Source organism: Momordica charantia (genome assembly GCF_013281855.1).
Source record: "Momordica charantia cultivar OHB3-1 chromosome 7 unlocalized genomic scaffold, Mcharantia_2.0 BLBB01000007.1, whole genome shotgun sequence".
In the NCBI taxonomy this organism is placed as follows: Eukaryota; Viridiplantae; Streptophyta; class Magnoliopsida; order Cucurbitales; family Cucurbitaceae; genus Momordica; species Momordica charantia.
Window position 1 is genome coordinate 9,953,472 of NW_028275165.1, and position 16,880 is coordinate 9,970,351.

At 48.4% G+C, this 16,880-nt stretch overlaps 1 protein-coding gene across 2 annotated transcripts; it reads left to right on the forward strand.

Annotated features, from left to right (window-relative positions):
* Window positions 1-2,502: 2,502 nt before the first annotated feature.
* On the forward strand, window positions 2,503-8,586 carry LOC148210306 (uncharacterized). Of its 2 annotated transcripts, none has more exons than XM_088126453.1 (6): window positions 2,503-2,973; window positions 3,384-3,778; window positions 4,507-4,963; window positions 7,085-7,300; window positions 7,390-7,877; window positions 7,945-8,586. In XM_088126453.1, the coding sequence occupies exons 1-6, from the start codon at window positions 2,685-2,687 to the stop codon at window positions 8,458-8,460; spliced, it is 2,361 nt and encodes a 786-aa protein (XP_087982579.1). In that variant the 5' UTR covers window positions 2,503-2,684; the 3' UTR covers window positions 8,461-8,586. The 2 variants fall into 2 exon arrangements, with proteins under 2 accessions (XP_087982579.1, XP_087982578.1); XM_088126452.1 differs by having other exon boundaries at window positions 2,519-2,973; window positions 4,504-4,963.
* The last annotated feature ends 8,294 nt before the right edge of the window (window positions 8,587-16,880 follow it).

Below are 16,880 nucleotides of genomic sequence, written 5' to 3' on the forward strand. Positions count from 1 at the left end.
CGATGAAAACGAAAATACATGTCTTTGTTGCGCTTTTTGGGGTCTCCTCTAAGCTTATCAAGTCGCTTGAGGAGCTTTTCCAAACCGTTCTCCTCGATATTGGTAAGAATCTCGGAGATCGGAATGGTGGTTGGGGTGTACCTCTCATAGGGCTCCCGCCGGTTGGAGTCCGAGTCGGATCTCCTGTAGTTAGATCGATCCTGGGAAGACGATCCCTTGTCCTTAGACTTAGGTTCAGACTTCCCCTTTTCTTGGCTACCTGTCTTCTTCTGGTCGGACCTTTTGTCTGTCTGACCTTGTTTGGTTTTGAGTAGTTCTTGCCCGTCTCTAACCTTCTTGGCCTTTTGCAAGACTTCAGCGAAGGTTGATGGCGCTTCCTCACCTAGTTTGACTGTTAGAGTTTCGTCGGCCAGGTCGGTAAGGAAGTAGCACATGGCCGAATCGTCAGAGCAATGCGCGACCTTAAGCTGTTTCTGTTGGAAGCTGGTCATTAACTCTCTCAAGGTCTCGCCCTCTTTCTGTCGGATAGTGGCGAGGTGAGTGACTGTCTTCCTGTCATAGTGTCGAGAAGAGAACTGACTAATGAACTCTTTCCTCAGCTGGCTATAGGTCAAGATCGACCTTGTCGGCAGCCTTTTGTACCAGAGCTGAGCACTCCCCGTGAGAGCAATCTGAAAGGCTCAGCACTTTATGGCATCTGAGGCCGCTTGAAAGTCCATAAGGCCCTCAAAGACTTCCACATAATCCTTTGGGTCCTTAGACCGGTCATATGGCTTCATGGCGGGCGTCTTGAACTTTGGAGGAATGGGAGCCTCCAAAATGTCCGAAGTGAACGCCGATTGGCCAATCTTGCCGTTATCAAAAGGACTTTCTTTCCTTTCGCACTTCGCCCTAAGTGCCTCGACCTGTTTGTCAAACTTGTTTTTCATCAGGTCGAACTCCTCCCTCGTTATGACGGTCTCCGGTGTCAACGGAGTGTACTTCGACTGGACTTCGAAGTCGGAGTTTGAGTATTTTTGGGAACACGATGAGGAGATCTCAGGGCCTCATGAGGCCTTCCTCTTCTTGTCGACGAGGTGCTTACTGAGATCATGATCTCGCAGGTTATAGTCAACTCCCACACTATCAGCGATGGGCTCATGACCGTCGTGATGAAGGCGTGGATGTTGGTCTTCTCCTCCCTCCGGTAGGTCATGTCCGCCTGGAGCCTTTGAGTGGGATCCAGTTCGGTTCGCCGCGTCATCTCATTATACATCTCCTCCATGGTGCGCACTCGACTGCGCATGTCATTTAATTCCCGCTGGAGGGTTGCAAGAACCTCAGGGTCCGCGGCTGGCGTGGCCCTTCGAGAGGTCTTTCTCGAGGTCCCACCTCGACCTCGGTTGGCCTTGCCGGACCTCGGGTGTGTCGATGGCAGGACAGTATTGGCATTGTGGGTGGACCCCCGAGGTGGATCCACCTCTTGCCCTGCCCTAGTCTGCTCTTCAGTCATCTTGGCGTCAACTTCACGTTGAGCACCATTGTTTGCATTATAGGCCCGTCGTTCTGTAGTATTAGCGGAGTCTGCTGGATGCACCATCTCGGATCAAATGTTTTAGTTGTTGGGACGACTTATACTGTCCTTTCCCACAGATGACGCCAAATGTTTATGCAAGGATTTTCACAATGTTAATCTAGCTCGAACCCGATCCTTGTTTCGACTATGAACGCGAAGGAAAGACCTGCACAAGAGGGCAAAATCTCCGACGCTCAAGTCAATAAGTAGCTCGGACTCAATATTAAGTTCGATGAGAAATTCAATACCTAATGGTGAAAAGAGATCCTCTATTTATAAGTTTAGGTTCCGATAGGGGTTACGACAGGCGGTTACCTTGGTCGAATTTGAGGTCGAACGTGTCGGGTTCACGTAGGTCAGCCTTGGACACACTCCTGGATACGTTGAATGAATTCATTAATAGGAAGTGGTGGATATCCCATCTCGGAAGGATCCGAGATGGAGCTCTCCGTAAGCTCATTCCTCTAATTCTTCGGTTAACGGTGAATCCCCGTCCTCCACGTGGCAAAGGGATATTTCTCCCCCAAACAAAGTCCTTTAACGACGTTACACGACAAGAAAAACGGATCGACAGACGCATCTCTTCAAGAGACGCATTCTTACAAACCCAACCATATGTGTCTCTTTGACAAACGAAACACCCTAAAAAGTCCAAATTGTTTAGAAAACAACCGTTTTTTCTCATTTCTTTCAAATTTACCCACAGAGTTCCAAAAAATCCAAAATTTGACCACTACACTAAATTTTCTTATATTTTTTCAAAATTGGTTTGTTGACCATCTAATTTTAAGTTGCTATTTCAGAATTCGTTTCAAGTGTCATCGACAGGATGGGAAAAAAGTGGCATGTTGAGGTGGTCGACACGTCAACACCGTGGTTATTATACATGAGATCTAATTAAATAAAATTAATTCCACCGAACAACTACTTGGATGGAAAAGTACAAAAGTTAATTAATAAAATATTTTAGAAACGAATTCAATACTTCCCCCGGTAGCTGGTCACTCCCCAAAGACCACTGCAGAAGTCAGTAGAAATTAATGGCAATCGATTCGGGCTCTGGTTGGTGATTCGAATCAATTGGCTATTGGCCTTCTCCTTTTCCTGTTTTCTCTTTCTTCCCTCCCAAATGGCTATGGCGGTGCCGGTGGCGTTCTACCTGGTGGTTCTCCTGTTCGGTAGTCTGCCGGCGGTCAGATTTACCGCCGGTCAACAGGATCCGCCAAAGCGGCTGCGATTCGGCAAAAATGGAGCGTTTAAGATACTGCAAGTAGCGGATATGCATTATGCGAATGGGAAAGCTACGCCATGTGAGAACGTTCTTCCGAGTCAGTTGGCTTCTTGCTCCGACCTCAACACCACGACCTTCCTTCGCCGGCTGATTCTTGCTGAGAAACCTGATTTCATCGTTTTTACTGGTATTTTGTTCTGATTGTAATTTCTTTATACCAAATGTTTTCGAAAACGCGTCAAAGTTTATGATTAGCACACGGATTCTTGTGGTGGTTGAAATACTCTCTCGTAGAAGCCACTATTGAGGCACGAGATCATGTCTCCAGTCCCCATCAAATACAAATTTATTTCTGAAACTTGGAAATTTGTCTCTATTTAACTTAGATTTGGACATTAAGTTGCGATTTCATTGATTCCGATAGGTTAAGAATCCCAAGTCGAAAATTCCCAAGTCGAAAATATAAAGGGGCAGTATAAATTGGCTATCCTACTCATTTCCAATTGATTCTGAAATGGAACGATAAAGATTCAAATTAACTGGTTTTGAGATGGAATCTAATAGGGTGAAACTGAAAGTAATTTATGTCTTTGATAGGGGACAATATCTTCGGATTTGATGCAACGGATGCAGAAAAATCTTTGAATGCGGCATTTGCTCCAGCAATTGCCTCAAATATTCCATGGGCCGCCGTTCTTGGGAACCATGACCAAGAATCTACGCTTTCAAGGGAAGGGGTAATGAAGCATATAGTTGGCTTGAAAAATACTCTCTCTAAGGTCAATCCGTCGGAAGTAAAATTCATTGACGGATTTGGGAATTACAACCTCGATGTTGGTGGAGTTGAGGGCTCTGGTTTTGAGAACAAATCTGTTATGAATCTGTACTTTCTTGATAGTGGTGATTACTCCACAGTTCCTTCTATACCTGGCTACGGATGGATCAAACCTTCTCAGCAACTTTGGTTCCAGCTTACTTCTGCCAATCTTAGGGTATAAATCTCATCTTCTCTGCATCACAATATCTGTTGCTTTGTTATGACCAAATTTGAATGATGGCTATATTAACAATACTACTAATTGAAGAACAATTATGATAAGATATATGTATATAAGAAAACTAAAATCTTATTGAAAAGGTAGAATTCCTTCCATCCATTTGTTCTCAGGTGTGTTTAAGAGTGATTTTAACTGCCATTGTCAAAATTATTTTCTTTTCATTGTTTGACAAATTAAAAAATAATTGTTTTAAAAAAGTTTAAAATCACTTTAAATTTATTTTTATTTGGAACGTGATTTTAGAAAATAAATTATACTTAAATCTCATTTTTGTCAAAATCATTCATTCTATTATCACTTCCAAACACAACATTGATCCTTCTCAACTATACAAGTGAAATCTAATGAATTAGTTAGTTATTAAACTAAGGGTGTGTTTGAGAGTGACAGTAGAATGAATGATTTTGACAAAAACAGATTTAAGTATAATTGATTTTTCAAAATTGTCATCTAAATGATATCTTAAAAATAAATTTAAAGTAATTTTAAACTTTTCTAAAATAAATTTTTTAATTTGCCAAATATCCTAAAGGGAAGCTATTTTGATCATGGCAAAAGGCCAGAATCACTTCCAAACACACCTTAATGACAACATAACTTCATGTAGTTCATTTTTCTATGTAATAATCTGATTGAGTCGTTTCTGATTCTGGGTTCAGAAGGCATACATGAACAAACCATTTGCCCAAACAGCTGCAGCACCTGGGCTGGCATATTTTCACATACCACTGCCTGAGTATGCCAGTTTTGATTCAACAAATTTCACTGGTGTGAAAATGGAAGCAGGGATCAGCTCTCCTTTAGTGAACTCAGGGTTCTTCACCACCATGGTGGAAGCAGGGGACGTGAAAGCAGTGTTCACAGGCCACGATCACCTCAATGACTTCTGTGGGGAGCTCACTGGGATTAACCTGTGCTATGCCGGAGGGTTCGGGTACCACGCCTATGGCAAGGCCGGGTGGTCCAGGAGAGCCAGAGTGGTGGTGGCTAACTTGGAAAGAACAGCAAATGAAAACTGGGAAACTGTCAAATCCATCAAAACGTGGAAGCGCCTCGACGATCAACGTCTCACTGCCATTGATGGTCAGGTCCTGTGGAGCAAGAGCTCTGCTGCTGCTGGTATGTTTCTTTACCTGTTTATGCTATTGATTCTTTTTCAAAGTGAGGAATTTCTCATCTTCTGTTTGCCTGCTAATAATTTTCTTTGCTACTTGAGCTCACTTTTTTTTAAGAATGTTTCTAAAATCCTGATGAACTTTCTTTTTTTGACAATTTCACTAGAATTTGTTTTAGAATATGTTCCATAAAACTAAACAAAGAAGTAATCAGTAAACCAGCGGAAGTTTTGGAAACAAAATTGTGATTAAACAAGACATTATTAGTATTTGATTTTTAAAAATCATAGAAATGACATAATGGCTAGTGTAATCCTATTCCAATTAAGTTAATAACTTTCTTCTAGATATGAGAATTTCAACGTTACTCGACTAGTTGAGGCATTAAATTTGGATCAAAAGTTGGAGTTTGAAATCCCTGCCTCATGTGTTAGAGAGTTAAAAAAAAAAATTCTTCCCGATATGCCTTTTTATCTTACTCATTGTAACGTGTTGTTATTATTTTTTTAATTTATTGTTAATTTTTTTTTAAAGTCTGTTTGAGTCCGAAATTGCTGAGCTCAGATGTAACGTAGATCGGAACGTTCAGGATGAACTATGGCCAACGGTCCAACACCTTCCCAGAAGACTCTGGAGTCCTGCGAAACAAAGTTAGCACTCCGACGAGCAAGTCAGTTCTAGGCCGAGCTGACTTGCCGAGTCTATCTAGAATTGCGTACCTTGCATTTAAGGCAAGGGTTTCTATTTATAGAAACTTGGCCCGACAGGGATTCTGACACACCCTAAAATCGCGGCATGTTGTTGGGTACGGAAGAGACATTGTTACGGACTTTACCTCAGGTCGGCTCGGCACTGTAGGTCCTACCCTTACTGTCGACCTGAGTGTCTAGAAGTCAATTTCTACATTTCGTTCGCGTGTTCACCCAACTCACTTTTCTGATCATGACACGTGGCAGGCCAGGATTCGCCTCCAACATTGGCCCCCACTTCGGTGGGGCGGAGGTCGGCTCGGCGAAGTCGTCCGAGCTAACTGGAGATGGGTCGAATCCATGCGTGCATGTGTGACGTCATGGATGTCGTCAGCCCTAGCTTCTGCTTCGGGAACCCAAACGTCGTCGTGGGGACAGTCTGGCGTGGACAGATCTTGTCCGTTGATTCCTCCTTGATCGAACGGCTCTCGTGCCTCCGGGCTGTCCTATAAAAGGCGAAAGTCTTTCACTTTTCACTTTTTACTTTTCACTTTTGAGTTTTCGTGTACCTCGGCCGTTTACAAGTCAGGTACTCTCTCCCTCTTTCTTTAGATAGTTCTTTTAAGTCTTCCCAGTCAGGTCTGGCGATGAGTAGCTCGTCTAGGGATTCGTCGTCTGGGTCGTCTAGTTCCTCTAGTTCAGACGACGTTTTAGGAGATCCGACCTTAGCCTCTACTTCAGGGAACCCTTACGTCGAGGATAGCTCGGCAAACCCTAATATAGCCCCCTCCTCGAGAAATCCTGACCTCGGTCCAGTAGTTGAGTTTCCCCCCTCGACTTGCTCAGTAGGTAGGTTAGCCGAGCTCCGCAGAACCTACTCGATCCCCATCTCTGTAGAGCTTAGGGTGCCCAACGTCGGGGAGTCTCTTGACGACCCTCCTCTAGGCTTCGTCAGCTTCTATCCCCAGATGTTCAGTAGGGGGGTTAGGCTTCCACTTCACCCCTTTATTCAAAGATTCCTTAGCGTCGTTAACCTTGCTCCAGCTCAGCTTTCCCCTAATGGGTGGTCTACCGTGCTCGGAGCCTACGTCCTTTGGTGGGTCCTCCGAGACGAGGATGAGGACAGGCTTACGGTAGATCAGCTCTTAGCGACCCACGCCGTCAAAGCCTCCAACGAGGGAGAGGGTCGGTACTACCTCTCAGCTCGGCGGAACGTAGGTCAGCTGATTAGGAACCCCTCCTCTAACAAAACTTGGAAGGAGTGTTGGTTCCTCGTCTCTGGAGAGTGGCTTCTGAGTGACGGAGGGGGTGAGTCGACCTGTCAAGTCCCGGTAGAGTTCGGTGACGTAGGTGAGTGTCTTAGGCGCGAGCTAGGGGTTTTTTTTTTGTCTTCTTAACTTGAGTAACCTCGTTGCTGATATCGGCTTGTTTTGCAGCTCTCCCATCCCCCGTTCCGAGGATCAACAACAAGTCTTGGGAGATCATCAAACGAGCCCAGGGTCAGAGACTAAAGTACGCGCTGTGGGGTGAAGCACTCGTCTCAAACTCCCACCTCTTCTCCAGCGGCCTCAGTTCTCACGATCAACCGGACGAGTTCAAGAAGCTCCCCAAACCTCGGCAACGCAGCTCACAGAAGCGGAAAGCCCCTGAAGGTGACTTCCTCTCAACACTTTTAGCTCGTTCACTTTAGCCCTCGTCATCCTTTTTGCTCATTGGTTTACTGACCTCGTCCCTTTTTCAGAGATGGCCTCAAAATTCCTCGCGCTTAGCAGTACGAAGCGGCAGTGGGCCTCGGCCTCGGTTGCTCCGCCGGCACCCCCCCAAGCTCGTCATCGCACAAGCAGCGCCGACGTCCCGGCTCCAGGGCTGGCAAACTTGGCGAAGCTTCAGGCCCTCCAAGCTCAGCCCCTACAGACTGTCGCTGGGGGTGAGGGATCGTCTACCCCTCTGGTGAGGAAGAAGCGAGCGAGGGATACGCTTCCCTCCGAGGAGGTCAACTCCCGATCTCTGCCTCCCCCCATCGTGGTCGACTCAGAGGAGGGGTCGCTACATGGTCGGGGTCATGGCGCCGAGCTCCCACTCACTTTCAGGCTCGCTTTCTCTCGCCTCAGTATCCACGAGGCCGCGACGAAAGTGAGGTCCTCGAGCTCTCACTTGGCAGAACAAGCTGTTCAGGCGCCTGAGGACGTTGCGGAGGCGGTGAGAAAGACCATAGCTCTTGCTGCAGAGGTAAGCTCGTGCCTACTCTTCACTCATTTTTCTTTATCTTTTCCGATCTAACCTCGAACCTTTGCAGCTGCATTATCATGCTTGCCTCTCGGCCTCGATGATGAGCTTGGACCTTGGAGGGCGGGACTTCAAGGAGGAGGAAACGAACGCCTCCTATGAGCGGAGAATTTCTGAGCTCCAGGCCGAGGTTGACAAGGCGCAAGCTGAGAAAGAGGTTGAGGCCGATAGGTCGAAAGCTTTGATAGCCCAAGCACGCACCGACCTGAAGAATGTCCAGGCCCGAGCTGAGACCGTAAAGAAGGGCTGGAACAAGGCTCGACAGAACTTGGCGAGCTGGGCCTACTCGGAGAAGAGAATCAAAGAATTCCCCGAGTTCGACGGCCTAGCTCGCGATATGGCAAACAAGGGCTTCTACTATGCCGTCAACAGGCTCGACACCGCCTGCTCGGAGGATGCCATCGCCGCCGTCGAGCAAGAATATGAATCCATCTGGGTGGAGCGACCTGCCGAGGCCAGTAAAGAGGCTGAGGCTGTTGGTGCCGAGGCGGGGTCCAGCAAGCCTGCCGACCCTCCTCAGGAGTAGATCGTCTCGGCCTCCTGTTGTTTCTTGCTTTCGCCCTTTTTCGAATCAAATTACTGTACTGAGCCGAGGCATATACACCTCGGCTCTTCATCAAACTTTTATTTCAGTGAAATGAGGTTTCATTAAGACCCGAGTTACTCTTTCCGAAGTCCCTATACTTAGAGATTTTAATTAAGTTTCAGTTTTAGTTTTGGTCGTTATCTGAGTTTCTCAAGTCTTAGTAATTTCTTGCTTACACAACGGTTTACGAGCCGATCAATTCAGCTCGGCGGTGTGTGTTTGGGATAACCAGGTTCCTACGAGCTGACCATTGCTTCGCGTGTTTGTAAAAATATAACTTATCGTAGGTCGTTTAGCATAGGTCATACCACGTAAAGTTTCCTTGGCCCCCATTTGACATAGGTCGGTAGTGGTAACCACTCTAACGAATAAAGTCAAATTTTGCACAAGTCATTGGAGATCGGCTTTCATTAATGAATGAAATTTTTACACGTCGGATTACACACATTTCATTGATAATAAACTCGCAAATGCTCGGCATTCCATGGGTGAGGGAGTTGTCTCCCGTTTAAGTCGGTCAGCAAATACGCTCCAGGTCGGAGTGTTCTTAAGACTCGGTACGGACCTTCCCAATTCGGCTCGAGTGCTCCGACATGATGCATTACCTTCTTGAGGACGAGGTCGCCAGGCTTGAACGTTCTAACTTTTACTCTGGCGTTGTAGTACCGAGCCATACGGTTCTGATATTCAGCTAGCCGAAGCTGGGAGTAAGATCTTTTCTCCTCGAGGAGGTCAAGGTTCACAAGTAGAGCTTCAGTGTTGGCTTGCTCGTCGAAATTCTCAACTCGGGGTGTTGGCATGCCAACTTCCGCAAGGACAACAGCCTCCGACCCGAAGGCTAGGCCGTATGGCGTCTCACCAGTAGATCGGTGGGGCGTAATTCGGTAAGACCACAATACCTCTGGTAACTCTTCTGCCCACCGAGCTTTCAGAGATTCCAGCCTCTTCTTCAGACCACGCTTGATGATCTTGTTGACGGCTTCAACTTGCCCATTAGACTGTGGATGGGCAGGCGACGAGCTGAGGTGACGTACACCGAGCTGTTGACAGAGTTGATTAAACCGGGCACCGTCAAACTGCTTTCCATTGTCAGTAATGATGACGTTCGGTATACCGAACCGACATATTATGCTCTTCCATACAAAGCTGACGACCTTCGCCTCGGTAATAGACGTCAGAGGTTCCGCTTCCACACATTTGGTGAAGTAATCCACAGCTACTATGGCGAACTTCAACTGCCCCTTCCCCATCGGTAGTGGGCCGATCAGATCTATCCCCCACTGAGCGAAAGGCCAAGGGCTTGAGATCGGCGTCAGCATCTCCGGGGGTTGCCTCAAAATGCTCGCGAAGCGTTGACATTTGTCGCATGTTTTGGCGAACTCCTTGGTGTCGCGCTCAATCGTCGGCCAGTAGTAGCCTTGGCGGACGACCTTCGCGGCCATGGACCGAGCTCCTCCATTGTTTCCGCAAACCTCTTCATGAATCTCGCGCATGACATATCTCGCCTCTTCTGGGTCGAGGCACCGCAATAATGGTAGGGAATATCCCCTTTTGAAGAGCTTGCCTTCTTGCATCAAGTAGTGAGCAGCTTGGCGTCGGAGCTTTCTGGCTTGGCTCGGATCGGCGGGGATTGAGCCATTGACCAGGAAGTCCTTAATTGGGTCCATCCATGTAGGCCGAGCTGACGTGATATCCATTATCTCAGGCTGGTCGATGGACGACTCAACAAGTATTTCAACTGGAACCGTTCTTGGTAGATCGGTCTCGTATGCCGAAGCCAGGAGAGCCAGTGCGTCGGCGTTGGAATTTTCGGACCTCGGCACCTGTCGAATCACATAGTCCTCAAACTGGGCCAGGAGCCCTCGGGCTTTGGCCAGATACCTCTCCATACGAGCTTCCTTTACTTGGTAGTCCTCGGTAACCTGATTGACAAAGCTGGGAGTCGCTGAGAATCAAAAGTCGCCTCACGCCCATCCCTCTGGCGACCTTCAGTCCATTTATCAATGCCTCGTACTCGGCTTCGTTGTTGGAAGCTCGAAAACTAAACCGGAGTGCGTACTCAAACCGAAGACCGCCGGAGCCGAGGAGTAGCATGCCTGCCCCACAACCTTTCTCATTGGACGAACCATCCACATAGAGTGTCCACTGGTCACGGACATCGCCCCCTGGCCTGGGTGGGGTCAGCTCGGCAACAAAGTCTGCGGCTGCCTTACCTTTCAACGCTGTTCTCGGCTCGAAGGCGATGTCGTGCTCACTGAGCTCTAGTGCCCACTTCATCAGGCGACCCGACGTTTCGGGCTTGTAGAAAATCTGCCTCAAGGGGAAGTTTGTCGGAACGATTATTTTGTGTGCCTGGAAGTATGGTCGTAGGCGTCGCGCCGAGGTTATCAAGGCTAGGGCCAGCTTCTCAACACAGGGCTAACGAGCCTCGGCCTCGGTCAATGATTTGCTCGTGTAGTAAACAGGGCTCTGCCATCCGCCTCCCTGATAAGTACTGAGCTCACTGCATTCTCCAACACTGCTAGGTACAGGTAGAGTACATCGCCGGGCAGCGGCTTTGACAACAAGGGGGCCGAGCTGAGGTATTGCTTCAACTGCCGAAGTGCAGCTTCGCAATCATCGGTCCATTCGAACCGACCCTTTTTCCTTAGTATTTGGAAGAAAGGGTGGCACTTGTCCGTGGGGCGAGATACAAAGCGATTCAAGGCTGCTAGTCGGCTGTTCAACCTCTGCAGCTGTTTAACATTCCTCGGTGCTTCCATCTCGAGGACTGCCCTTATCTTGTCCGGATTCGCTTCAATTTCGCGTTCGTGGACCATGAACCCGAGTAACTTTCCCGACGAGACCCCAAAGGCACACTTGCTCGAGTTGAGCTTCATCTGATACTTTCGAAGCACGCTGAAAGCCTCTGCTAGGTCGGCTAAATGGGAGCTCGTCTGCTTACTTTTCACCAACATGTCGTCTACATATACCTCCATGTTGCTTCCGATTTGCTTGGCGAACATCATGTTGACCATCCGCTGGTAGGTCGTCCCGGCATTCTTCAGACCAAAAGGCATGACATTGTAGCAATACAGCCCTTGGTCGGTAACAAAGGCGGTATGCTCTTGGTCGGGCACATGCATCCGAATCTGATTTTACCCGGAGTACGCATCCATGAAGGAGAGTAGCTCATGCCCTACCGTTGCGTCGACGAGCTGATCTATCCGAGGTAGGGGAAAACTGTCTTTCAGACACGCCTTATTGAGGCTCGTGAAGTCAATGTAGACGCGCCATTTGTCATTGGACTTTTTAACTAAAACTACGTTAGACAACCATGCGGGGTAATGAACTTCTCTTATGACTTTAGCTCGTAGCAACTGCTCGACTTCTTTACAAATTACATTACTTCGCTCGGCGTCGACAGGCCGACGCTTTTGCCTCAGAGGCCTATAACTAGGATTTACATTAAGCCTATGCACCATTATACTTGGGTCTATGCCCGGCATGTCGTCATGAGACCATGCGAACACATCAGCATTCGCTTACAGAAAACCGACGAGCTCTTCTTTCACCTCGGCCCCCAGTCTGCTGCCGACGCTGACCTGCTTTTCTGGCCCCAGCAAGGGGACAAGTTCAAGCTCTTCAGCTGGGGTACCACGGCTCGGCTCTGGTTCGTCGGCACGGCCCTACCGCGCCCGTGACCGCTGCACAAGTGGCTGTTCCCTTTATCGCGGCCGCGTAGCATTCTCTGGACGTCTTTTGCTAACCCCGGACTGTCGCAATTCCTGCCGAGGTCGGGTACTTCAAGACCTGGTTATAAGTGGATGGAACTACCCGGAGATCGTGAATCAAGGGCCGACCAATTATGGCGTTGTACGCGGAGCTTCGATCTATCACAACAAATTCTGCGACTTTAGTTACTTGTTGATCTCCCTCGCCAATGGTAACAGGGAGCGAGACACATCCTACCGCGCTGACTGACTCCCCTGCAAAATCGACCAAAGGCGTCGGGCTGAGCTTCAAGTGCTTTCTCTCCCACCCCAGGGTAGTGTAGGTCGAGAACGATAAGATGTTGGCCGACGCTCCACCGTCGATAAGAACTCTTCTCACCTTCACGTGATCTATGAGTGGGGCGATTACTAGGGCATCATTATGGGGCATGTGCACTCCTTCGCCGTCTTGGTCGTCAAATAAGATCGGCATTGCAGGCTCCCTGGGGTACGAGGTACAAACCTCGTGTGCCGCTTCCCGAGCCAGAGCTTTTCTCTTCTGCCCCGACTGTCCCCCACTCGGGCCCCTATGGATGGTATTTATAATGGCGGGACGATCTTTCTTTCGTCTCGGTGGGGGCAACTTCTCTCGCTTGTCCTCCCGAGCCGACCCCTCTGGCTCCGCCCTTTCACGCCTGCCGACGTATTTTTCAGATAACCCCTCTGGATCAAATCCTTAACTTGCTCCTTCAAGTGGAAACAGCGCGAAGTGTCGTGGCCATGATCCTTGTGGAATCGGCAGTAGAGTCGCTTGTCTCGTTTCCCTGGAGGTCGGTGGAGCTTTTCTGGGGCTGCGAAAAGCGCCTCCAGGTCGGTAACTTCGGCCGCTGCGTAGATCTCCGCGATTGAGGCGTTCAGCGGAGTGAACTTGTCCAACTTTGGCCCTCGACGGCTTGAAGGGTCTTTCTCGTCTCGGCGGCCTCTACTCTTATTGTCGTCGGCCCGCCGAGACGAGCCCCAACCATCGCTGCGCTGCTTCTTGGTAGGAGGGGACTTTTAGTCCCGGTCCTTACCACGATTGCTTCGCCGAGCTCCATTGGCTTTCCACAACTCCAAGCCGTCGATGTACTGGCGAGCTCTAGCAAGCATCTCGTTTAGGGAGGCCGGTGGTCGGCTTCCGAACTTTATCGTCAGGTTCCTACGTTCAAGCCCGTGGTGAAGTACATCATGGCGATGTCATCGGTGCAACTTACCACTTTGACATGCTCGTCCATGAACCGAGCGATGTACTCCGTCAGGGACTCGTTGTCCCGTTGCTTTACTGTTCCGAGGTGAGAGGGCGGCAATTTCAACAACTGCCGAGCTGAGAACTGGTTGATGAACAACCTCCTCAGCTGTTGGTAACTGTCGATGGACTGGGGCTTCAACTGTCGGTACCACAATCTTGCCGAGCCTTCCAAGGCTATTTGAAATGCTCGGCACTTCATAGCGTCACTTGCGGCCAGGAAATCCATCTTCCCCTCGAACACCTCTACGTAGGAGATCGGATCTCCAGACCCGTCGTAAGAACTCATGACTGGAGCCTTGAACCTCGGTGGGATAGGTGCATCCAGAATCGCTTGAGAAAGGCGGTTCTTCTTGCTCGACCACACGATGCGGATCCACAGGCCTGCACTGTCGCTTGAGATCTTCTATCTCCCTCTGAAACTGATCCCGGAGGAGGTCCACTTCAGACCGGAACGAATGGTCGGCGTGGGAGGACCTCTCTTGAACGTCGACCATTGGGCTTTCCTCCTCATCGTCAACCAAATACTCCCGATCTCCGGGTGCCACTACTTGTCGCCTCGGCGTCTCGGCACCTCGGCCCTGATGGGCGTTGGAGCTATCGAAAGATGCCAAGGGAGTCCGAATTGGTCGGATCCTCGGGCGCCGGCCCTCGACCTGATTGTCCTGCTGAGGGTGGTCGTGAACCTGTGCTTCCAGGGCACTGCTTGTCCTCACCTGTTGTGGCTTCTGCGAGGGTGCTCCAGCTCGAGCCTCCCTGCAAGGTCGGAACTGATACTCCGTTCTTTGGGTAGGATGCATCGGTCCCTTTCCTCGAATGGGATCCCTGGAGACGGAAGAGCCAGACACCTCGCTGGCTCTCTCGACCGCCTCAAGCCTTGCCTTGACTTCCCTGAGCTCGGCGATTACGTCGGCTACTATGACGAGGTCCACGCCCGCATCGGCACTTGCCCCGGAACGTGCACTTGTGTTTCCCTAACCGCGGAGGCGAGGTGCGCGGGGCGGCAACCCATTCCTCTGAGGTTGCAGTGGCGGGAACTGATCTGAGGCGAGGTGGAAGTCCCGGACTGCTACTGGATCGGATGTGGCCGGCCGACCTCCATTCTCCTTGACCACCCCCGCGTGGGGTCGTTGTTTTACGACGGGAGTTCCTGCCACCTGAGAGTACGTGAGTCGAGGATGGGCTCGGGAAGTGACAGCATCCCTCATCGGAGAGTGGATAGGCGAAAGTTGAGATCGTGACTGCTGGGAGCAGGTTTGGGCCATTGGCTCAGATTGCAAAAGGTGAGGCTGACTTTTAGATGTGTCGTTCCCCATAGACGGCGCCAGATGTTTGAGCCCGAAATTGCTGAGCGCAGATGTAACGTAGATCGGAACGTTCAGGATGAACTGTGGCCAACGGTCCAACACCTTCCCAGAAGACTCTGGAGTCCTGAAAACAAAATTAGCACTCCGACGAGCAAGTCAGTTCTAGGCCGAGCTAACTTGCCGAGTCTATCTAGAATTGCGTACCTTGCATTTAAGGCAAGGGTTTCTATTTATAGAAACTGGGCCCGACAGGGATTCTGACACACCCTAAAATCGCGGCGTGTTGTCGGGTACGGAAGAGACATTGTTACGGACTTTACCTCAGGTCGGCTCGGCACTGTAGGTTCTACCCTTACTGCCGACCTAACTGTCTAGAAGTCAATTTCTACATTTCGTTCGCGTGTTCACCCAACTCACTTTTCTGATCATGACACGTGGCAGGCCAGGATTCGCCTCCAACAAAGTCTATCATTGATACTTGAAATTGCTTAGTTATAATTCACTTAGTGAATAAAGGTACTTATTATCATTGTAAAAATTCGATGTTGAACTATCTAGCAGTTGATTTACTTGGTACATAGAGGCTAAAGTCCGATTGAGCTCATCTTGTGAGGCATAATTTCGACGAAGGTGTTCAAGCTCGTCAGCAAGCCGACCAGCAAATACCATTAGGCTAGTAAACACCTGAAAGCAAAAAGGAATCCAAGTAAGTATGCAGAAAATAAAGAAAAAAGATAAAAAGGTAAAATCACGTAATAAAAAGAAGAATAATGCTAATTAGTGGGAGATCAGTAAGGCATCAGTTAACACTCTGCTGTGGATTAAAATATCCCGAATCGGATCCTACAGGCGTGTCAACAACTCCTTGCCACAAACTGAAAGCCCTTTCAATGTAGGCAATTTCACTGCTGTCGGAGGAAGTACAATCCTTTGAAAGAAAAAGCAGAGAGATGTGGGGTAGAATCTAGGTTGCTATGAGAGGACGAGGGGTAGAAGCCTCGTGAAGTCAGACTGAACGACAACGAGCAATTGGGGGCAACAAAACGGGTGCCATATTGATGAAATGGAGGCTCATCATCAGTCAAATATATAGTATCAATTTCCAAAGCCCGACTCAACCCAACTCCCGCAGTCGTACTGCACCTTTATTCTTGCTTGAATAGTGAACTCAAGCGCCTTGACGACCTTAAAATGAGTGAAATTATGAAGAAAACGTCAAATAATTACCTCAGTCAAGAAGCCAACATGAAGCATAAACGAAATTAGCAGTAACCTTAATGCTTATCTAGAGCTCGCTAGAAAGTTACGAGACGAAAATCCACTAGATCCCGCTTCTTCACAAAAGACAAACCCCACCACTCTCCTTCGTCTAGGTGAATAATAGCTTTGTAAAAGGCCAAGGCGGCAGGAGTAAGACTTGGATGACGAGGGACAAAGCAAAATCAGTAAATGAAGGTAAAAGACATAGTTGTTATAGAGCAAGGGAAGATACTGACCCAAACCCCTGCACCATGTTAGGACCGGAAAGTGTAATTCGTTATTATCACAGGCAAGTCAATGACCACTAACGAAAAACCATTGATATTTTTAATTCTACATAGAGGAATGATCAATGATCAAGCTTGCCTTCGTGAGCTGACATAAAAATGGAGATTGTACTCGGGAATGTGCTTCATATAATAAAACGACATAAAAGTGGGAGCAGTCAAAGGGAGATCATCACAAAGGAATGAACACAGAATATAATAACTAATTAGAGTGCACTAACTATTAGGAACAATTAAGCATGAGCAAATTTATTATAAGGAAGTTTTTGAGAAAAAGGGGAAGAGGCAAACGAATACCAAAATTAAACATAGCTAAATGGAATACAAATTCTCTTAAAGAAGACCTATTGACACTCTCACAAGGTTGAGGAATCCTAAAGCTGATCGATTAAGGAATACCATACTTTTCATGAAGATGATGCAAATCATCCTCGGTTATGACAGAACGATCAAGCCAGCAAATCGATATGTTTCAAACTCAGAAGATGAACTCGAGGAAACTGCATCGTCTAAGGTGGTCCATCCGACA

Bases quoted from the DNA above. Each gene is read 5' to 3' on its own strand.
- LOC148210306 (XM_088126452.1), top strand. From the start codon at position 2,685: ATGGCTATGGCGGTGCCGGTGGCGTTCTACCTGGTGGTTCTCCTGTTC. The intron at 2,974-3,383 runs GTATTTTGTTCT...TGTCTTTGATAG, and splicing joins TGATTTCATCGTTTTTACTG to GGGACAATATCTTCGGATTT. The intron at 7,301-7,389 runs GTGACTTCCTCT...TCCCTTTTTCAG, and splicing joins GAAGCGGAAAGCCCCTGAAG to AGATGGCCTCAAAATTCCTC.